Source organism: Bubalus kerabau, chromosome 1, assembly GCF_029407905.1.
Source record: "Bubalus kerabau isolate K-KA32 ecotype Philippines breed swamp buffalo chromosome 1, PCC_UOA_SB_1v2, whole genome shotgun sequence".
NCBI lineage: Eukaryota > Metazoa > Chordata > Mammalia > Artiodactyla > Bovidae > Bubalus > Bubalus kerabau.
Genome location: NC_073624.1, coordinates 271,811,721 through 271,836,403, shown reverse-complemented (window position 1 = coordinate 271,836,403; position 24,683 = coordinate 271,811,721). Strand labels below are relative to the sequence as shown.

At 34.8% G+C, this 24,683-nt stretch overlaps 1 protein-coding gene across 7 annotated transcripts in view; it reads right to left on the bottom strand.

The window, feature by feature from the left end:
* Nucleotides 1–24,683, bottom strand: part of PPIP5K2 (diphosphoinositol pentakisphosphate kinase 2) — an 83,890-nt gene that overhangs the window by 15,422 nt on the left and 43,785 nt on the right. For 6 of the 7 annotated variants that reach the window (XM_055565665.1, XM_055565657.1, XM_055565671.1 and 3 more), the window contains exons 19-24: nt 23,948–24,171; nt 13,765–13,892; nt 13,065–13,179; nt 7,392–7,499; nt 5,618–5,734; nt 2,987–3,154 (exon numbers count right to left, since the gene is read on the bottom strand). In XM_055565665.1, the coding sequence (XP_055421640.1) occupies nt 2,987–3,154; nt 5,618–5,734; nt 7,392–7,499; nt 13,065–13,179; nt 13,765–13,892; nt 23,948–24,171 (860 nt within the window). Of the gene's footprint in view, nt 1–520; nt 695–2,986; nt 3,155–5,617; nt 5,735–7,391; nt 7,500–13,064; nt 13,180–13,764; nt 13,893–23,947; nt 24,172–24,683 lie in introns of all 7 variants that reach the window. The other variant, XM_055565700.1, reaches the window with a different exon arrangement.

Here is a 24,683-nt window from a genome sequence, read left to right as displayed (position 1 = left end):
AGTGAGGGAGAGAATCACCAGTATTCGATGTATCCTGCTAATTAACACAGGGCCACATAAATCTGGATATTTAAAAAAAAATTTTTAGGTTCTCAGCAAATTCCAAATGGAATCTATTTTTTAATTATGGAGGAAAACGTTATTAAATTTCCTTACTATAAAATTATATAACTTTATTTCTGAATATTTTAAAGGACAACTAAATTTAAAAAATTTTCTTTCCTTTTAAAAAAATTTTATTAACAAGCTAAAGTTCCAGGAATGTAAATTTTATTGACTAATTTTAAAATCCTGGATATTTAACCCCCTCCAGTAAAAATGCTAAACATAAGCAATTTAAGTGGTTTCTTTCCCTCAAAATATTGTCAGACATCACAAGTGTTTTAAAATGAATTCAAAATTAAAAAACGGAAGGATTTACTCTGATGTAAAATATAAGGGATTAGATGTCCTCCAAGACAGCTGTTTGTTGCTCTGAATGCGGGGAGGAAAAATGTTTAATGAAGTAAAGTTTAAAAACCTGTTGCCATGAGCCAAAAATACTGGATGTGAAAGCCAATGATTTGGGGGAGACAGGGGAAGAAGTGATTTGTTCCCCTGATCTGCGTCTTCGACGCCCAGTGCCCACACCACTGGTGTAATGCAGCCAGGTACCAGTACCCTCTGGGCTAGACACACTCAGGGGGCTCTCTTCCTAGAAGTGAGAAAAGGGGCAAAAAAAAAAAAAAAAAAAAAAAAAAAAAAGCAGAGCATGCAAAGTTAGATACAACAGAGCCAAATGATCAGAAAGAAAAAAAAATACAGTTTGTTTGCACTTATCAATTTTTTTAAAAAAACTATTAAACAGTAATTTGGGAGCCAAATATTTTAATATTTGAGAAATTGATAGGACTCACTTATAAATCTAATTGTGAGTAATAAGAATTATGAGAATTACTTTCTTATCTTAAAATGCAAAATATTTATACTGCTTAATAGTTGTCCCTTCTCTCTTAGAACTGGAAAGATTTTAACAATTTTTTATCTTGGCAATGTTAAAAGTTTGAATGTATTTCACTTAATTTTAGATATTTAAGAGGTTTTATGCTATACTGGGTAAACTTTTCAACCCAAAGCACTAAAGAATCCTTCAAAGGGTTAAAGAGACTTCAGTGTATATAATGTATAAAGGAAAATTCGTTTGCCAGACAAAAAAAATTAGAGATCATAAGATGGAGGATTCAAATTGCACTTGTCTACACTTATATGCTATCTATTTATTTACGCCTTCCAAAGATTATTTGTAGAGTTCAGTAGACAAAACATGCAGCAAACATTCTCATTTTACATGTTTGCATGTTCAGATTTCAGACAGTGAGGACATAGTAAAATCTACTTGCACAAAATGAAGAGAATAGTCTTTTTCTCTGTGTGTCTTTGGAAAGTACAAACTTCTGATATCCATGGAGATTATGGACGCTGGAAAAAGTCTTCAAGGTTTAACTTGAATAATTTCCCTTATGGAAGTAAAAGTTTAGCATGGCATAGAAATAATCTCTTGAAAGCAACTATTTAAATATTTATGAGAAAAAGGTTTAGCAACGTGTTCTATGTTTTAAGAGTTAACAAAGGGCAGTGATTTTGTTGACGATTTCACAAATATAGTTCTGTTGGAAAATGTAGTCAAGGAATACATTTACTGTATCAATGTTACAGAATTTTTTTGGAGTGTAGAAAAAGGTTTAATGGTGAAATTATAAACAACTTGATAAATTACAGATTGCTTTGCTCAAAATCATCAAAATCACTGCCCTTACACAAATGATATTTTTGGTTATATTAATAAATGTCATTTCCCAATTTTCTAAAATTAACCCCAGGTTTCTCATTCTTAAATTAAGCTATAATAGAACAAATAACCCCAAATTCTACAATTGTTAATCATCCTCTTTTATAATTAACTTAAAATATCCCATTCACGGGAAACCCTAACTAGTATGCACTTTCCATTATAAAACTACAACAATCTATTTTATTTAGATGCTTTTCCTATGCATAATTGTTGAATTGGGAGAATCAAAAGCACACATACTTGTATAATTTGGGTCGAGAGAAATGAGCGTAATTCTTTTTTTTGGTGTATATGTTCTTACTTACCAACTGCTAGATAGTATACCTAACTTAAGATTTGGTGTATTTGATCATCAAAAAATATTTTAGCTTAAAAGTTGATGGTGCTTCCTATCTTTATACTTTTGCTTGAGAATTTAGAAAACATAAGCACTGATTTCAGATCAGTGCTGAATCATCCTATAGAAAATATAAATAACCCAAAATGAAGGTATTTAAAGAATAAAAATGTATATAGATATTAAAGATTTACTTAACAAACTTCATTCCAACTGCTCAACTTTACTTTTAAATGTTATTTTAGTAGCTATTTAAATGTTATTTTGTTAGTGAGCATATGAATTAGCCTAAGTTATTTAATTATATAGATCTAAACACAAAGGTAAAGTTTTCAACTACAGCATCCAATTTTCAAATTCCTATTCTGACTTTTACAATCAGGTTAACGATTTAGAATGTCACATCTTAACCTACAGTGTTACTGGAATCAGCTGCTGCTGAAGTGTCTCTGGCAATTCCTCACTACTTTTAACCAAAATTATTCCTGATCCATTAAATCAGATTTTTTAAAAAGTTCTTTATTAGACTAACCTAAAGTGACACGGAAAAAAATGGATCAGTTTGTAAAAAGGCCTTATTTTACTACTTATACTGAACTTTGTTATGAAATCTACAAAGCTCCAAATTCTAAAAAAGTGATCTTTGTATTTTCTGTCTCTACATTTTAAAAAATTTATTTGAAAAATTGATAAAGTTGACAGTTAAAAATCTGGTAGGTTCCCAAGCTTAATAATTAAAGCTGTATTTTCTTTTCTGTTTTATTAAAATATAGTTAGTTTACGTCATTAAAAAAACATGCTCTGACAAATATACTTACTTCATTTGTAGCCATCTTCCTAGATCTTGGAAGTGGAGACTTCCTGTGTATATGAATTGGCTCTGATACCATAGGCTTAAACAATATCACAGCTCGATCAACCTCATCTTTTTTAGAAGTATGTGGTTCATCATCACTATCAATTTTAAAAGCTCTCCTGCCTTCATTCTATGCAGAAAGAATATAACATAAAAAAATTCAGATAAAACAAATCACTGTGTATATATATATATACATATACACACACAAGTTTATTTATTTAAATGGATTGATATATGAATTCTTATGAAAATCTAGAATTATTCTGGGTATTGTAAGACAGATGACAGAGTTCCTAACTTCAAGAAATACATATACTCTCTGGATAAATGAAATAATAAAATAACAATTAAAAAGCCATATAAAACAAAATGCTTAATAAAATTTCATCCAATGCCCAAATAAATAAGCCATATTCATAAATAAATGACAGTTAAAAAAAAAAAAACAGAGGTCAGTTTTGTTACCAGTAATGTCATCAACTCAAGCACAAACTGAAACAATATCTGGTTATAGAAAATTCAAATTCTATTCCAAATATTTCTAACAAATGTGATGACTGCACACTTAAAATAATAACCATCTGATGACTCACTGAATATTTACTGAGTACTACCACGTGTCAAGACTCAGATGAATAAGATGCTGTCCCCAAAATATAAGAGTCTCACAGTATAGTACAGAAAACAGGTAAGTTTAAAAAGATTATATTAAATATTCATCTAAATAGAATGGATAAATTGGGGCATGGTCATACAGTGAAACATATATTTTAAAGCAGTAAGAATGGGCAAACTAAAACCAATTACATCAGTGAAACTCACACATAAACGCTGGCTAAAAGAAGCCAAAGTATGTAAAAACCTTCATTAAACTAGGGGTATAAAAAATAAACTTCTTCAACCCAGGTCAGGGATATCTAAAAAACTAGAAAAAATCATCACAGTTAATAATAAATCACTGAAAGAGAAAATGCCCATCATTGTGAAATCTACTCAGCATTTTACTGGACATCTGTCATCATTCAGAGATATGATCATATACATAGAAAATTAAAATGACTGGATAAATTATCAGAATGAATAAACAGCATACAGGAAGGTTGCCAGTTATAAAATCTTTATACAAAAATTGAGTTAAAATTCAATTGAAAATAGCAAACAAAATAAAATTTAAATGAGTCATTTATAGCAACATTAAAAAAGAATTTAGGAATTAACCTGACAAATAAAAGATATTAAAACAATCTTATCAAAAAGATATAAAGAATAGCCAACTAAATTCAGAGATATATATATATACCAAGTCCTAGGACTAGAAGATTCAATTCTGAAGAAGTGTTATGTCCAGAGAAAACTAGAAGTGTTATGTCTCTCAACATGACCTGCAGAGGTTATCTAATTTCAGTAAAAATTCCCAAACACTTTCTGCTTTAGTCTGGGAATGAACAAGGATGCTTGCTATCAATACTTCTACTCAGCACTCTACTGGTCCTAGCCAGTAGCACTTCACAAAAAACATACTCAAGTGGCCAATGAATATAAGAAAAAGTACTAATCCTTACTGGTTGTGAGGATAATGTAAATTTAAGCTACAATCCCCCAAACAACTCATTAAAAACACTAATCATACCAAGTGCTGATAAAGACATGGCAGTAGCTTAGGAAAGTTATTGACTGTATTTTTAAAACCTGAACATATGCATACCCTATAACCCAGCAATTTTATATCCAAAAGAAATGCATACATATGCTCAGAAAAAGACCCAAAAAAGAATGTTCATAAAAGCATCCATCTTCAAACCCTGAACTGCAAACAAACCAAATGATCATCACCGTGAAATGGATTAACAAACTGCACCATATTTACTTAATGTAATACTACATGGCAACAGAAATGAAGAACAGATGAATTTCAAACACATAATGAAAGAAGCCAAATCTACTTCCCATCCTTAAAAAAGCACATATTTTGTGAGTTCACTTTATATGAAGTCCAAAAGTAGACAAAATTAAACTATGTGCCAGAAGTCAAGCTAGTAGTTATCTTTGGGGAGAAAGCAGGGAGGTTATGATATTGAAGGACACAATTATTTCTTCTCAAATGATATTATTCTATGACCTGGCTAGTTGTTTTACAACTGTGTTTATTTTGTGATATATCATTAAACTACACGCTTATGATTTAGGAATGTTTACCACTATGTATCATAGCTTAGTAAAAAAAAGTTTAAAGGTGAATACATACTTAACTTTGTAAGGTTATAAGAATTAAAATGCGGTAATTAACTCCAAATGTTTAGTAAAGCATGGACTATCCTCAAGTAAAACAACAGCCAAAAACAGAAACTACAGTTATCCATTCTAAATAATGATCTTAAAAATCCCTCCAAAAAATCTAGAGAAAGGATAAAATATAAAATTCTAATATGCTTAAAAATGTGTATCCATCCAAACCATACCTCAAGAAGTTTAAACCATGCTATTTAGCAGTTGAGATAAGAATTACAGTATGTAACAGAAAATTCTTAAAGTAGTCACATTTAAATTTAGGACTGCAGTAACTATGCAATGAGAATTTCATCTTTGTTACCTCCCTTGAAGCTGGTCTATATCCATAGCCAGAGGGTAAATTTTTGTCTTCTTCACATCCTTTGGCTCCTGGACTAAAATGTAACTCAACATGAAAGCGTTCCTCAGAGGAAAGATCCTAAAAAAATATTATAGAACATCTTCAAAATGAGAAACTTTAAATTATTGATTTACCTCTGGTAACACATGCAAGAATAAACAGAAGAATTGTACAAAAAAGCTCTTAATGTCCCAGATAACCACGATGGTGTGGTCTTTCACCTAGAGTCAGACATCCCAGAGTGTGAAGTCAAGAGGGCCTTAGGAAGCATCACTATGAACAAAGCTAGTGGAGGTGATGGAATTCCATCTGAGCTATCTCAAATCCTAAAAGATGATGCTGTTAAAGTGTTGCACTCATTATGCCAGCAAATTTGGAAAACTCAGCAGTGGCCACACACAACTAGAAAAGGTCAATTTTCATTCCAATCCCAAAGAAAGACAATGCCAAAGAATGCTCAAACTACCACACAACTGCACTCATTTCACATGTGAGCAAGATAATGCTCAAAATCCTTCAAGCTAGGCTTCAGCAGTATGTGAACTGAGAACTTGCAGATGTACAAGCAGGATTTAGAAAAGGCCAAAGAGATCAAATTGCCAACATACACTGGATCATAGGGAATTTAAAAAAACATCTAATGGTGCTTCATTGACTACGCTAAAGCCTTTGATTGTGTGGATCACAACAAACTGTGGAATATTCTTAAAGAGATGGGAATACCAGACCACATTACCTGCCTCCTAACAACCTGTATGCAGGTCAAGAAGCAACAGTCAGAATCAGACATGGAACAACAGACTAGTTCCAAATTGGGAAATGGGTACATCAAGGCTGTATACTGTCACCCTGCTTATTTAACTTATATGAAGAGTACATCATATGAAATGCTGGGCTGGATGAATCACAAGCTGGAATCAAGATTGCCAGAAAAAATACCAACAACCTCAGATATGCAGATGGAAGAAACTGAAGAGGAACTAAAGAACCTCTCAATGAAGGTAAAAGAGGAGAGTAAAAAAAGCTGTCTTAAAACTCAACATTCAAAAAACAAAGATCTTGACATTCGGTTCTATCACTTCATGGCAAATGGATGGGGAAAAAGTAGAAACAGTGTCATTTCATTTTCTTGTGCTCCAAAATCAATGCATACGGTGACTGCAGCCATGAAATTAAAAAGATGCTTGCTCCTTGGAAGAATAGCTATGACAAACCTAGATGGTGTATTAAAAAGCAGAGATACCACATTGCCGACAAAGTCTATATACTCAAAGCTATGGTTTTTCTAGTAGTCATGTATGGATGTGAGAGCTGGACCATAAATAAGGCTGAGCATGGAATAATGGACACTTTTGAGCTGTTGTGCTGGAAAGGACTCTTGAGAGTCCCTTGGAGAGAAAGGAGATCAAACCAGTTAATCATAAAGGAAATCAACTCTGAACAACCACGGGAAGGATTGCTGCTGAAGCTCCAATACTTTGGCCACCTGATGTGAAGCACTGACTCAGTGGAAAAGACCCTGATGCTGGGAAAGATCGAGGGCAGGAGGAGAAGGGGACGACAGAGGATGAGATGGTTGGATGGCATCACCGACTCAATGGACACGAGTTTGAGCAAACTCAGGGAGATAGTGAAGGACAGGGAAGCCTGGTGTTCTGCAGTTCATGGCGTTTCAAAACGTCGGACACGACTTGGCGACTGAACAACAACACATGCAAATCAAGAACTCTGTTACCTTGTTAGGGTCCTCATAGAGCATGATAACAATCTGAGTCATGTAGTTGAGTTCATTGACAACATTTAAATAATCCATAGCTCGTTTCCACTGTTCATCCTTTGATTCCTGAAGAAAGGTATATAGTAAGCATTTTCTCATATTACTTGAAAATCACTTTATTTTCATTATGACAGTTCGTTTAATCCTGATTGACATCACACAAATGAAATACTTCCACACACAATCTTTCAAAATAACTCCACTAATTTAAATTTAATAAATCACCTAAGCTTAAATAATTTTAATTCTCTTATCAGCAGTATTAGAAACTCTAGTGGTATTTTTTTTTTTTAGTAACTCATAGAAAGTAAAAATAAAGACTATCTTGAGATATGATACCTATTAATTGAATTTTGAGGGTAAGGGGCAGTTGTTAACCTTAAGTTCCAATGTAACTAATATAGTGTCATGTTTCATAAAACAGAACACTATCCCATGAAAGTAATGACTATAATTAAATATCTCTCATTCCACTGTAGTTTTTTAAACTGTAGATATTTTAAAACAATTAGCAGGAGAAAGTAGAGGCAGATTCTTAAAACCATCTGCTTCATTCCTAAAATCACTCCACCATCATTTACAGAATCAATGGTCTTCAAACATGTAATTAAAGAGCATCAGAACTGAAAGGGACCTTACAGAACATGTATTACAAGCATTCAAAGTAGAAAATTCTATCTCAAAAGGCAAAACTACTCAAAGTTCAAAATCTACAGTCAATAATAATTAACAAGGTCTACTGACACCTTATGTACATCAGAGATAATGTCCTTCATCTCATGTCATAAACATTACAAATATATAAAAGCATTCAACAATTTTTTTTGTATATAAGGGTTTTATATATACACTGAGAGTATGTAAGAGTTTTGGCTTTAATATAGAATGTGTTTTAAGAAAAAATAAAATTTGACATGCAAAAGCCAAAAGTCAAGACTACACGCTGATTTTTTAAAATTCAACACATATTTCCTTTTTAAATTTGGACATCATCTATCTCTGAGGAAGCATTCCAAATTTTTGGAAAGTAAAGTTAAAGCAATATTATGTCATTTGTGTAATTACATGTATACTTAAGTTTCAACAAATGGCTATTAATACGTTTAAATGCTCTAGAGCAGTTGCTCCCAACTTAAACAACACTCCACAGGAAAAACTGCATCTGTGTGTTCGTGTGTGTCTGCCTATGTTTGAGGAGGGGATATGTGCAAAGATGTATGTATATTTTCTTTCAAAATTTATAGGAAATTATAGCATAGCATTACTGAATACCACTAGATGTAAATTATTGTAAGTGATGGGCTTAAGTTAAATATTGAAAATTTTCAAGATTGAAAAGATCTATTAGATTCTGTGATATGGTATTATTAATAAGAACACCATGTAATATCTAATTCAGTGGTACAGATATAGACTTTGCTAGGTCTGCTCTAATGAAAAGATAAAACAAAATATTTTATAGCATCTTCCTAAACACAATTAATATGCAAGAATTCATAAAAATCTTTTTTAAACAATTAAGGATCATTAAATATATTTCTTGAAATCTTACTTATAATTTTATTTCCTCAATAAGTCTTTAAAAAAAAATCTACTATGGAGAGACAGATTTTACCAAGTTTACATTGATAAATCTCAACTGGGAAGAGACCATACAAGGTTTTAATTATATTAGCTACAGGCTCTTATTAGGATAATATGAGCTGGGATAAGTAATTTTAGTTCAAATAAATTTTTTAAAGTTTTAAAATTAGAAAATAGGACATCATTTTGGTATAAGAGCTTAATTTTTACTTTAATTTTTTTAAACCCCAGAAGCCCAGATTTTTTGACAGTAGAGTTGTTCAGCTTTTGTTTTAGAAATGTAGCTGAATGCAATATATACTACAGCCACCACGCTCTTTAGATCACTGTGAGACAGCCTCCTAACTGGTTTCCTCAAATCTACTTCTACCTATCTAATGCCTACACAGCAACCAAAGCCATTCAATTCCTAATTAAAACATTTCAAGGGCTTCCCAATCCTGGAATGGTTCTCCAATCTTATCTGCTACAATTTTATCTATCATTCACTTTTATTCTCCAACCATAGGCTTCCTATCCATTCCCATATCCTTTGTTCTTCCTACCTTATAACTAAGTGCAAGGTTTAAGTGTGACCACAAAAGAAATGTATCTCTCCCCACCAAAAACAATTCCATCATTATTAACGGATATATAAGCTCTTCCCTTTGCTAACTAAGAGTCATTTTTTCTCTATTTCTTTTATTAAAGCTCCACTAATCCACATGGGCTTCCCAGGTGGCTCAGTGGTATCCGTCTGCCAATGCAGGAGATGCAAGAGACTTGGGTTTGATTCCTAGGTTGGGAAGGTGCCCTGGAGTAGGAAATGACAACCCGCTCCAGTGTTCTGGCCTAGAAAATCCCATGGGCAGAGGAGCCTGGCAGGCTATAGTCCATGGGTCACAAAGAGTTAAGACATGACTGAGCGATTGAGCACACATAATCTGTATATGTAATCAAGGGATGCCACTTTGCTATTCCATTAAGGAATAAAAAAAGAAATAAAAACAAGGGGGAAAGAACAGATGAATTAGAAAATTTGATGGGAACAGAACACTTACACAGCCTTAGGGTAACTCTGTGAATAATTATTCATCAAGGCCCAATGATAAGAGATATTAAGAATCAAGAGACATATGCAAAATCTTCATGTACATTTCACTGCCCTTTATTTTAATAAGTACAAAAGAATACAAAGTTGAATTCATTTTCTTTTAAGGATTACTTTTTTATAGATGTGCATAAATGTATATACCCATATATATATAGATATAAATTTTTTTTAATTCTTATTTTTTGGTACCTTAGAGATGGCTGAAAAGATATTTTTGATATATAATAGAAGTGACAGTGTATTCTAGATAATCTGTAGTTTGAGTGTACTGAGAAAGGGGTATTATAATTTCTAAATCTGCTTGGTTAGCACTTCCACTGTTAATCTCTAAAATGTCATTTTCTCACTTTTTCAAATACAGACTTCCAGGGAATATTATCTACAGCTACTGCCTCAGGCTTCATTAATGTGTTGGCTTCCCAACTCTTGTGCCTTCAACCCATACCTCTAGCCTTACATATCAACATGCTACTGGTCATCTCCACTTGATTTACCTTCACTTGTTTATCTCATTATTGTATGTTGAACCTATGACAGACAGATAATTCATGTCTTCATTTCATAGGTCTTTGAAATGAGACTGAATTCTCTTGAGAACTAGCGCCTCAAACTCAAGCTGTCTAAAACTAAACTCATTGCTTTCCTTCTAACACCTGATATTTCTGCAAATGTTACTCTTCTCAGTGAATGATGGATAATTTTGTAAATGATCCTATGTTGGTAATATGGGAACCTTCCTTGACTCTTTCTTACGTTGCATACCTGTAAGCACAGGAAGGGCCTCAAGGGGAGTGGTAAGGAAAGTTAAGATGCCTCAAAAAGAGTGTTAATGAAAGCCTAAAGGACACTGAGGAGACTGTTGGTGAGGGATCATAGGAGGGTTAAAAAAACCTTATTGGAAACTATAGGATAAAGAATGCTTTCTACATAGTGGCATAAAATATAGAAATACTATAGCCTGTAGACAGTGTAATTCAATGAGCTAGCTACCAAGATTTCCAGAAAAAATTCTGAAAACACCACCAAGATTCTTCTCGTTACCTCTGATAAACACTGAGGAGAGGGAAATAAGCTATAGGAAATGGTTAATTAAAAAGGATCCAAGACTTGCAGGAATCAGAAATAAAACTGTTTCTTATTTCCAGCCTCTCCAGAGAGTCAACAATGCTATAATTAAAAAGTGGCTTTTAGGAAGAATGGAAACACAAGAATCTGTCATGAAAACATGGGTATGATGGTAAAAACACTTGCTAAGACTTCAGAAAGACTTAAGGCTCACAGATTTTTCAAAGACACAATGACTTTCTCAGGATCATATCAGCATGTCTCTCAGATACTCCCTATTAAACAATAAAGACTGCTGAGTACTCTCTCAGCAGCCAAAGAGGGAGTCCAATGTATAAATCAACTTATTCTTGAGAGATCTGTGGGTGTGAATTAATAGAGTAGATTATATATTCCTTTTTGTTTTTTTAAAATTATACCATCTTGAACTAAAAGTAAAAAGACCTCTGGATCTCCAAACTTCTTTGGGCAGGAAGCAGGTTAAAAAAACTACTTAGCTGCAAGCATGAGCTACTTTTTATGGAGAAGGAAGGATGACCTAGATGAAGCCATCAAGAATCAAAAGTATAAAGCCATGAACCATTAAAAACAACTCCTAGTAGTATGCCAGAGCCCTGATTAAGGAATGGGCATTAAGTACCTAGGCACACTTCAAAACTGCCATGGACCAGTGACGACCATGGTGTACCTTCTGTTTTCCCCTCTTTTTGAAAAGGTCGCCTAAGCAGTTATCCTATGCTTCTCGATGCTGTATGTCAAATGTATGACAGATAATTGGTGTCTTCATTTCATAGGTCTCTGAAATGAGACTGAGTTCTCCTGGGCACTCAAAGGGTTCTACCCAAAGAGTCCCACCCATATCTGAACAATTTAGATAATGAGATCCTGGAGGTCAAGTTTATGCTATAATAGATAAGCTTGGAGGAATACTGTAGAGGAGATTAAGTGAAATCTGCACGTGGGAGAAATATGGATTGTATGCTAACATACCGTGACAGACCCCATTTTTCAAATGGCCACCAAAATATATCCAATCCCAAGGACTCATCTTATAGTGAGTGACAAGTGATATTCCACTCATCTAGTACTATGGGTCTATCTTCCCTCCCTTGAACCTGGATGGACCTCAGTGACCACTTCAACCAAAAATGCTCGGTAAGAGTGAAAGGATGTGACCTCGTAAGTTAGATCATAAAAATACTTTATGCTTGCTCTTTTTTTCTCTTAGTGCACTTCTGGAACTCAGCTGCTATCTTCTGAGGAATCTGCTGTATTCTGAGGTCACACGAAGAGGCCATGGTAGGTATTCTGGTCCATAACCCCAGCCGAGCCCCCACCTGACAGTCAGCACATCAAGAACTAGATATGAAAAGAAAGCTGTGAGGTGATTTGAGCTCCAGCCACTGTCTGAGCTGCAATCTCATGAGAGACACAATGCAAAACTGCCTAAATGACCCAAGTCAAGCATTTAAAGTATGACAGAGAAAAAAAAAACAAAAATGCCTGTACTTGTTTTAAGCCAGTAAGCTTTGTTATTGATTCATTATGTTACAGTAAGAGTCACAATGTCCAAACACCAAATCCTGTCGATTCTAATCCCTAAATAATGCGAATTCATCTGATTCTCTTCATCTTACTGTCACCAGCTTGAAGATCACTTACAATAATTTGTATTATTGTTGGCTTAAAGGGATTTTCTCCAGAAGGAATAAAACATGTCATTATCTCCAACATCTAGCACAATGCTTGGTAAACAGTAGACTTTTGACAAATGATGGCAAATAATGAATTATTAAAAACTGTACAATAAAAAAATGATGTCAGTGATCTGATTACAAATTCAGTAACACATACTTGTTAAGTAGATTGATGTAACTTATTCTACTTACATCGCATAAGGCACCATAGCGAAGAATAGACAGTAAAGAATGTACGTGACTTTCACTGGTGAAATACAATCTGGTACGGACATGACGTTCAGGTGACAGAACACCTCTGGAATACCTAAAAGTCAGGAGCAGACAGTGTTAAAACATAACCACACAGTTAAGACTCATTAAGTACTGAAATTATTTTGTAAAATGGAATTTAATCTTTCTAGAAGTAAAAGAACATAGTAAGTGAATCTATCACTCTTTCCATCACAACTGAGGTGTTCTTAGTAGACATTTCTCTAACATGAAGATAACTGAAACTAACTGAGACCACTGAGATTAGTCAAAGAAGAGTTAATATTAGTCAAGTTCACTGTAAGAAGGTCATTTAAGCACCTTTATTAACACTGAAACAGATCACAGCACTAAAGGAGCTCACAGATGTTAATGCTGCTGAATGAGGATGATCACTGATGATCGCACATGAATGGTAACACACATCCCCTTTCCCTGTGACCCTCAGTTTTTTCCTCCAGTTTGGAGCCAAAAAGAATACTGGTTGAAAAGTTCACTATTCGGAACATCTAGGTAATCTGTATTTCCACAGTGTACCAAGTGATACACTCCTGCCTTAGTCATAGGAACAACAAAAATTTAGATTTCAAGTATGCAAAGACAGATGCCTATAGACTTAAATACCAGTACAGTCTCTTACACAGGATGGAGTTTATTTACAGTGTCATCATCTTGTGTCCTTTGAAGATCTGAGCGAATTTTTCTAACTAGAGGAGTACAGTAGCCTTTGGCAATCTCCAGTTTTTCAGCTTTAGTTATACCATATTCCTGAGCAGAAAATACACACTATTAGAAAAAGGGTATAATAATAAAGAATTCCAATAAAGGTATTACTAAATTTAAGAATTTTAGTGAGTGACAAATATTTTTATCAAGCCTTTTTTGAACATTACACAATTACTAATTTACATTTCTACAACTTCAAGTATATTAGTCCCCACACTATTAAGTGTAATTAGAAGAATATTTTTTGGTGGAACTAAAAAAACAAGTAATTTCTAAAGAGGAGAGGATGAATGATGAATGCAACCGTGAAGATAATAAGGTTTTAAATGTAGAAACAACCCTAAAAGAAAGATGGATTAAGTGCACAACTAGTAAAGCATAGAATAGTCAACAAACATAAAGAAATACAAATTGAAACCACGAAATTTTTGTCTATTTGAATGTCAATGATTAAAAAGGTTAACAAATTATTTGTCTTTGGTCAATACAAAGTTTTAATGACTGGTGAGCCAAAAATGCCACAAAAATTATCAAATTTAATGAGCTATATTGCCATTATAAGTTAATTAAATTTATGAGAAATTATAACCAAAACTGTTAACAGTAATTATAACAGTAATAAAAATTACAGTTCACAGGGATAGATGAAAAAATGATCTGACATGAAAAAATTTTCTATTAATTAACTGCTTTAATTAGGAAACTGCTATAATAAAACAAGTAACACTATACATTATTTTTCCAATGAGCTTTGGTTTGAGAAAAACAGCAGAAATAGATCTTTAAGCTTTGACTCATGGCAAAGCTGGTAGTTCTCTGAAATCTGGGAGATGCATTAGCAAAATTAGACACAGCCCACCCTTCACCAAAATCCTGGAGAAAAGTATTTCATGAATTTGGGGGAGTAACACTGAACACTGGCTAGGATATGACTTGCCCAGGGAATGACAAGAAACTGTCACTGGTACTGGTGGCAGGTAAGAAACTGTTGGGCTGACCAACTACATATTTTATTAGTGGCTTTAAATTAAAAGAGTGAAATGCTTCATTGTGTTTTCTCAGAAACTGATCAAAAGATTGCAGTCCTACACAATTTGGAGACATAAAGTGGATGCTGGGTGACTAGAGGTCACTCCAGGTGTGGAATTTTATAAAGTAGTCCTTGGAGTGAATGGAACTGTGGCTCTGGCAGCAGATACGAAGGAATGATGCTCTGGAGAGGAGGTAGCGGGACACTCTGCGGTCAGCCGGGGGACAGATGAGGGTTCCACCTGGAGGTGGGATCTTTAATTCAATGATCTATCTTCCACTGCTCATGTCTCTGTCTTCATAAATGGTAACCGGACCATAAAGAAAGCTGAGCGCCGAAGAACTGATGCTTTTGAGCTGTGGTGTTGGAGAAGACTCTTGAGAGTCCCTTGGACAGCAAGGAGATCCAACTGGTCCATCCTGAAGGAAATCAATCCTGAATATTCACTGGAAGGACTGATGCTGAAGCTCTAATACTTTGGCCACCTGATGTGAAGAACCAACTCATTGGAAACGACCCTGATGCTGGGAAAGATTGAAGGCGGGAGGAGAAGAGGACAAAAGAGGATGAGATGGTCGGATGGCATCACCGACTCAATGGACACGAGTTTGAGTAACTCCAGGAGCTGATGATGGACATGGAGGCCTGGCGTGCTCCAGTCCATGCGGTCGCAAAGAGTTGGACACGACTGAGCCACTGAACTGAAGAAAAAAATCTGTACTGAGTGTATAAATAGGAAGAGAAGGTTTAAGAGGAAGAAGGCAGAAATGGGGTGAAGGCAGAGGGAAGCAGGGACAGAGAAAGAAGGAAGAGTAGACATAAGCAGGGAAGAAACAGGCATACATTCTCTCCCCAAGATTTTTCTGGGACATCTGCATTTAAAGGTTACATCACGTACTTCCCAGATGGCAAAAAATTAATACGGACAACAAATCTCAAAACTGCCTAAAAAAAAAAAAGGTTGATTGATTACATATGGAAGATGTATGAAAATGGAACTTCTTGGGTCATTTATCTTTAAACACAAAAGCTTGGTTGGTTTGGTAATCTCACCAACATAAAGAAATTGGGCATGAAAAATATGAAATGTGTATGTAACTGCGTATGTATGTGTAAACAAAAGGAAAATGCTGAAATTTAAAATCATCAAAGGATATTTTTGTGTCATTATTGGTCAAGGTACAAGTAAATAGTCACTCTCATACACTGAGAACCTGGAAGAAAGCTGGTAAAAGAGATCTTGAGCTAAAGAAGTCATTTTGACTGCACATAAAGACATACATATAAGCAAAGTGTAAATTAAAGGAATCCACATTTCCAAATGTGAGAAATTGGCTAAACAGTATTATTTCATCAGCTATTAGGAAGTATATTGAGTATATTCAATATACTTGAATATATTGAATATACTCAGCTTTATATTGAAGTATATTCAGCTTTACTGATTTGGAAAAAACTTCTTGAGGCCAAGAAAAAAAAAATCAGGTTGTAAAACAGTACACTTTCCTTGTTCCATTTTTGTGAAGAACGTATTTGTTATATATATGAATTTACAAAAAAAAACCCAAAATGTCCATGAATTTAAGGGAAAGGGCTTTCAGAATTTTCTGGAACTGTGAAATGTTTTTGTCTAATTGGTAATGTCATATTGATTTTTTTTGGCCATATATTTTCTAATTTTACAACAAGATATATTATTTTTATAGTAAAGACTTCTTTCCCTTCAAAACAGTGACATATCTTGTGGAGCTGAAAAAGCAAGTTGCCACAACCAGTTGCTGCTGCTAAGTCACTTCAGCCGTGTCTGACTCTGTGCGACCCCATAGAAGGCAGCCAACCAGGCTCCTCCATCCCTGGGATTCTCCAGGCAAGAATACTGGAGTGGGTTGCCATTTCCTTCTCCAATGCATGCATGCGTGCTAAGTAGCTTTAGTCCTGTCAGACTTAATTAACTGTTAGATGCCCAAGTTTTCTTATAATATTTCTGCCATAAAAAGAACTGACTAAAATACAGCTGAAGATATTTGAAAGTTTATTATGTGACACATTTAATAAGTATCACTGGAATTTATATTGCAAATACTATTATAAAGAACTCTGTTTCATTATCTACAAATAACAAAGGAAATGATCTTCCAACTTCAACAAATGTGTGCCATCTCAATTCAGTTCAGTTTAGTTCAGTTACTCATTTCAGTTCAGTTCAGTCACCATCTTAATTAAGAGAATATTAATACTAATCTTTTATTTTAATTATTTTATTAAAATGTACATATAAAATACATATAAAATATTATAAATTCTAAAAACTTTGCAAATGCTGAAGTATTTTAAACATTTCCAAAGGATAATTCAGCTATATCAAATATTATAATCTTTAAATATCCTTATCTTCCATCATACCATTGAGGCTATTTTTACTATTTAATCTATTTAGGTAATGTTGGTTTATAACATGTTTCATGCATACAGCTTCTGTATAAACTACAGTATGCTCAACACCAAAAGCTTAGCTTCCACCCATTACCATACAAATGACCCTCTTTACTCAATTCACCTCCTTTCCCTTTTAGTAATTATTACTCTTTTCTCTATGAATATGTTTCTTTTGCTAGGTTTGCTTATTTAAAAAATTTTAATATTTCACATTTATGTGGAATCATATAGTATCAATTTTTATCTGAAGGACTTATTTAATGCAATATTCTCAAGGTCCATCCATGTTGCCACAAATGGCAAGATGATACATATATTTTTTATGGCTGGGTAATATTCCACTGTATTATATACGCTCCTTCATCCATTCATTCATCAATGGGCAATTGCCATGTCTTGGCTATTGTAAATAATGCCACCACGAACACAGGGTTGTATGTATCTATTCAAATTACTCTCTTCATATTTTTTAGATAAATACCCAGAAGTGGAATAGCTAGATCATACACTAGTACTCTTCTTACGTTTCTGAGGAAGCTCCAAACTGTTTTCCATGGTGGCTGCGCCAGTTTACATTCCCACCAACAAGGTACCAGAGTTCCCTTTTCTCCATATCCTTTCCAGTACTTGTTACTTCTTGCCTTTTTGATAACAGCCATTCTAACAGGCCTGAGATGATCTCTCATTCTGTTTTTGATTGGCATTTTCCTAATAATTAGTGATGATGAACATCTTTTCATGAGTCTCTTGGCAGTCTGTATGTCCTCTCTGGAACAATTCCTAGCTTTTCGGCTTACTGTTTAATTGGGTTATTTGGTTTTTTTGTTGAGTTGTAGGAGTTCTTCATATATTTTGAATATTACCTTCAAATTGAATATATGATTTGCAAACATCTTTTCTCATTTGGTACTTTTTCAATATTTAATGTACAGAAGCTTTTTAGTTTGATGTAGTCCCATTTGTTTGGAGAAGGCAATGGCACCCCACTCCAGTACTCTTGCCTGGAAAATCCCATGGACGGAGGAGCCTGGTAGGCTGCAGTCCATGGGGTCACTGAGGGTAGGACACGACTAAGTGACTTCACTTTCACTTTTCATTTTCATGCATTGGAGGAGGAAATGGCAACCCACTCCAGTGTTCTTGCCTGGAGAATCCCAGGGACAGCGGAGCCTGGTGGGCTGCCATCTATGGGGTCGCAGAGTTGGACATGACTGAAGTGACTTAGCAGCAGCAGCAGCAGCAGTCCCATTTGTTAGTTTTTGTTCTCTTCTTCAGTTGTTGCTCAGTCACTCAGTCATGTCCAACTCTTTGTAACCCTATGGACTGCAGCACGCCAGATTTCCCTGTCCTTCACCATCTCCTGGAGCTTGCGCAAACTCATGTCCGAGTCGGTGATGCCATCCAACGACCTTATCCTCTGTCGTCCCCTTCTCCTCCCACCTTTAGTCTTTCCCAGCATCAGTGTTTTTTCTAATGAGTCGGGTCTTCACATCAGGTGGCCAAAGTATTGGAGCTTCAGCTTCAGCATCAGTCCTTCCAATGAATATTCAGGACTGATTTCCTTTAGGACGGACTGGTTGGATCTCCTTACAGTCCAAGAGACTCTCAAGAGTCTTCTCCAACACCACAGTTCAAAAGCAACAATTCTTTGGCGCTCAGCCTTATTTATGGTCCAACTCTCACAGCCATACATGACTACTGGAAAAACCATAGCTTTGACTAGATGGACCTTTGTTGGCAAAGTAATGTCTCTGCTTTTTAATATGCTGTCTAGGTTTGTCATAGCTTTTCTTCCAAGGAGCAAGCATCTTTTAATTTCATGGCTGCAGTCACAATCTGCAGTGATTTTTGGAGCCCAAGAAAATAAAGTCTGTCACTGTTTCCATTGTTTCCCCTTCTATTTGCAGGAAGTGATGGGACCAGATGCCATGATCTTAGTTTTATGAATGTTGAGTTTTAAGCCAGCTTTTTCACTCTCCCCTTGAAGCTTCATCAAGAGGCTTTTTAGTTCTTCTTCACTTTCTGCCATAAGGGTGGTGTCATCTGCATATCTGAGGTTATTGATATTTCTCCTTGCAATCCTGATCTCTTCTCTAGTAGGTGGCACTATAGCATAAGCTTTTGGTTTTTCTTAAGCCAATGGTTGTATTTGAGCCGTTTGACACTCCACTGCATCTGCTAGGTGTGGTCACCCGGTGTCCTTGTTGCTACTGTAACCTCCAAGGTTACTGATGCCTTGTTTCTATGGGTGCTGCCAGTATCTCTGCCTAGGCCGCCAGGAAAGGGAGCCCCTCCACTGCGTCCAGGGTCTAATAGGTTTCAGGCGTCGCCACTACAAAGAGACAAATAAGGTGGGGGAAGGGAGCCAGGGTCACAGGTACCCCTGTCATGTCCAAGGCTGTTAGTATTCATGGGCACTGCCACTGCTGGGGTGGTGAGAGCTGCAGCTCTCACCTCCGTAGTGGGAGGACCTCCATGGCTGGAAGGATGGGGTCACAGGCCCCACGACCACTAACACCCAGTTCCTTGCGGCCATGGGTGCCACTGCAGCTGAGACGCTGGAGTTGTGTGTGCCACCACTCCTAAAGCTGCTGCGTTCTCTGAGGCTGAAGGCTCAGCCAACTAGGACCACGGGTCTGGGAACACAGGCACGTCCTGTTTTCTAGCCCAGCTACTTTCAGGTATAAGATGGAGAGAATTTTGTGGTGCCCTGGTGTGTTATGCAGGGGCATCTTTGTTGAGTTGTTTATATTTTACTGGTTGTAGATTGAAGGGGATAGACCAAGGGAGCATGTTACACGGCCATGATGCTTGATGTCACATCCCAGTGTGACTATTTTTAAAGTACCTTCTTTTTTTTTGGCTGTGCCACACAGCTTGCAGGATCTTAGTTCCCCAATCAGGGATTGAACCCAAGCCCTCAGCAGTGCAAGTGCCAAGTCCTAACCACTAGATTGCCAGGGTATTTCCAATTTTTAAGTATCATTTTTAGAGGACTGAGGCTGAAAAGTTGATTCTATCACAGCAAAAATACATACCATAATCACAACTATTAACTGTTAAATTAACTAAAAGTAATAAATCATGTTTATCATATGTAAGAAAAGACCCTGATGCTGGGAAAGACTGAAGGCAAAAGGAGAGGGTGGCAGAGGATGAGATGGTTAGATAGCATCAGTGACTTAATGGACATGAATCTGAGCAAACTCCGGGAGGCAGTGAAGAACAGGTAAGTCTGGCATGCTGCAGTCCATAGGGTTGAAAAGAGTCGGACATGACTTAGCAACTGAGCAACAACAATGTGATTAGAATTACATAATTCGCAAAGCATAGTTATAACAATTAATGCAATGTAAGAGTGAAAACAGATTTTTTTTGAGGCAGAGCAGAATACATATACATTTTTCTTACAAAAATACTGATACTCTCTCAATCTAAGTTAGCCAAACTAATACATTATTTGACTGAGTCATCAAGTCTCTAAGCTTGAAATATTTTTGTCAAGTAAACATGTACATTTCTCATTTGTTTCATTACAAACTACAGCTTCATTATAATATGTTTACAACTTTAGTTATTTGTTCAGTGATTGAAAATGTCTATCTCTTGTCTATTTTAGATTTATGAAGACTTTAGTAACAAAATTTAAGTAACTGAATTCAAATGTCCATTAAAAAAGAGGAAGTCCCAAGTTTCTGTCATAATAAGTAATGTCAAACCAAATAGGGAGTAAATATCTCACATTTTTCTTAACCATTTCTAATCTTATAGTGTTTCTTTTAATTTCAAAGCTTTAAAAATTCATTATAAATATTTAAATTACAAGGACATGGTGAAAATTTTCTTCATCTATGTAAGTAATGTACCTAAAACACATACACCATGGAAGGAGAAAAAAATTATCATCTAAAACTCATTAATATGTAAGTTTTCTTTTAAGCCCAAGTCTTAGAAACAAACTTTCCACCCCCAATTCTAGAATTCTTAGTATACATAATTGAGAAAGAAGAGGCTTGAGATTAAAGAAGCCATGTACAAGACATGATTATGCTAATAAATCATTAGTGTATCTATTTAGCCACCAAGTAGGTGAGACATTAAAATACACTGAAAGCCTACCTTGACAAATGTATACAGCTACAAAAAATATTTTAGAGGGTCACATATTTACAGCTTATCTGTTAAAAGTATACTTTAAAATAATCTTCATTTTAAGAGTAAGTACAACTAAAATGTACTGAGCCTGGAATAATGTAAAAGCAATTCAATACAATGAAAAAAAAATCAGTCTCATGTATGCTTCCAGTGCAAACTAATTACATGCTTATCAGAATTAAGAGTAACCATTCTTCTCAAATTTTTTAGTAAGTAAAATCTGAATAAATTTTCTCTTGAATTTCATAACAAAGATAGATGCTGATTTAACTTTACTGAAAGAGATATAATCAAATCAGTGTTAGTTCTATAATCTTCTATGTATATCATGTAGCTAAAACCGAGTTCTGCAGAATTTAGTGTGTTCATTTTGATATCAATCTTAAAATGTTATAAAAATACAACTTTTTATTGTATAAAATAAAATTTGTTTTGCAGAATAAAACTTTTATTTAACAAATGAAAGATGCTGTCAGAGAGTCAATTCTTGTTTTCTAAGTCTGTGTTTCTTAAAATGAGTCCCAAAGGCATATTCTTGAAGTATGAGATATTTTTACCCTCTTTTGAAATGAATTTATTTTCAAATCACTGACTTATACAATATATTTATAATTATCTACATTACATATACTGACCAAAAAGAAAAAAAGTTGCTCTTTCATACTGAAAGGATAAGCTAAACTTTAACAGGTACACACATACTTAATTGTGAAGTCTGAATTCCCAATTTTTCAAAGTCTCTATAGTTTTTCATGGACATTCTGTGAATATTAGAAAAGGGAAACTGCAGTTTTAATTGTAATGGATTTACAGTACTATGTTAGTTTCAACTGTGATTGAAACAAAGTGATTCAGTTTTATATATATATTTTTTCAGATTATTTTCCACTATAGGTCATTACAAGATACTGAATATAGTATCCTATGCTATACAGTAAATTTGTGTTACTTATCTATTTTATGCATAGTAGCTTATATTCCATACTTTTTATTTATTCCTTCCCCTCTCTCCTTCCTTTTTGGCAACTGTAAGTTTGTTTTCTATGTATATGAGTTTGCTTCCACTTTTTAATATTGATTCATTTGTATTATTTTTTAGATTCCACATGTAAGTGATATAACATTTGTCTTTCTCTGACTTAATTCACTTAGTACAATGTTCTCTAGGTCCATCCATGTTGCTGCAAACAGCAATATTTTGTTTTTATGGCTGAGCAGTACTCCACATGCAAGTATACATGTATACACCATGTCCTAAATGAATCATATGCTGATGGGCACTTCAGTTGTTTCTATGTCTTGGGTATTATAAACAGCACTCCTACGAACATTGGGGTGCATGCGTCTTTTTGAAAAAAGAGTTTTTATCTTTTCTGGATCTATGGCAGGGAAAGGGATTGCTGGATCATACAGTAGCTCCAGTTTTAGTTATTAAAGAACCTCCCTATTGTTTTCTATATATGAGTATCTTTAAGTGAGGCTTTTTAAAAATATACAATCCTTACACTTTTTATGTACAGTGACTCCTGAACAACGTGGAGGTTAGGAGTGCCAACCCTCCATGCCATTGAAAACTTAAATGCAACTTATCTGTGGCTCTGCATCCACAGCAGATGCAACCAATCATGGATCTGTGGATCGTGCAGTACTGTAGTATTTACTATTGAAAAAAATCCACATGTAGGTGGATGCACTACAGTTCAAACCCACGTCATTCAAGATCAGTTGTATTTCATTTTCCTGTTTTTTAACTTCGGTTCACAGTTGGAAATGTGTGATTTACTCCAATCTCCCTTTTACAATATCCAAATAATCTTTGAGCAATGAGGGTGATAAAAGATCTCCAAACGGCATCTGTCACTATTTTCTTCTAACACATTTCTTATCTCAACTTGTTTTGTCACTTGACTTGTTATTATCAATCTGAATCTATGTCTAACTAATTTCAGTTATCTGAGTTTTAGTACACCTTTATTTTTACTCTCCTATAATGAAAAGACCCCTCTACCACACCATACAAATAACTATTTACATCTTGACCTCTAAATATTCTTTTCAAAATACTTTCACATAAAGTAAAAAAAACAACAAAACTTCCAAAATTAATATAGAGACACAACTATCTTTTTCTCCCACTCTGCACGCATTCCCATAGCACAGCACTGGCATGTGCACAATAAACAATCAATAAATGTGACTTATCCCATCATATTTTCAGTTGTTTGTCTTTAATTATTTTTAATTATTCTTTAATTAAGAGTATCAATTCTTAAATTTTAAAAGGTCATTACAAATGATTAAGAATCAAACAGTGATTTAATACAAGAAGTTTTTGTAAATTCATAATGACTCAATTTCCTTTTTAAAGTTATAGGTTTACTAGGACACAGAAACCAACTCTCTCCTAACAGTGGATAGATATTTTAAAAATATCTATATAACAGTACCAGAAAATTGATATGTAGAAATTACTTACCTGAGGGATAACTATATCTGCTAATGCCTTTGAAAGCCTATACAATTCCATTGTGTCTTCTAATTTCAAGGAACCATTATGCTGGACATCATATTTTATACAGTCATATATGTCAGGGATCTTGCTAATATCGTATCTTCCATTTTTTGTCTTAAAGTCTTTCTCCAACTTGGACCATCTACGGAGCATGAGCTCTAAGGTCTCACTATGATAAAGCTGAATATCTAAAACAGCATAACAATTTTAGTATATTAAACTTGTTAACAAGCTAGGAAATATCATCATAGGCATATACTATTAGCAACTATATATTTTATAGATTTGAATAAAGGTATAAATACATGGGTTAGGAACTGTTTTTAAAAAAGACCTTTTTCCATACGTTATATACATCAGTTTCCCACGTTATTAACTAAGCCACTCTCAGCACCAGAGCACAGATCAGATCACCTTCCTATTGCTTTCGCCTTCTTCTTATGCTGCCTGTTTGCTGCTCAACTGTATGATTTTTTGTTTGTTGTTTAGGCACTCAGTCGTGTCCAACTCTTTATGACCCCATGGACGATAGCCCGCTAGGCCCCTCTATCCATGGGCTTTCCTAGGCAAGAATACTGAAGTGGATTGCTATTTCCTTCTCCAGAAGATCTTCCCCACCCAGGGATTGAACCTGTCTCTTGCATTGGCAGCCAGATTCTTTACCACTGAGCCACCAGGGAAGCCCCAACTGTATGGTAAT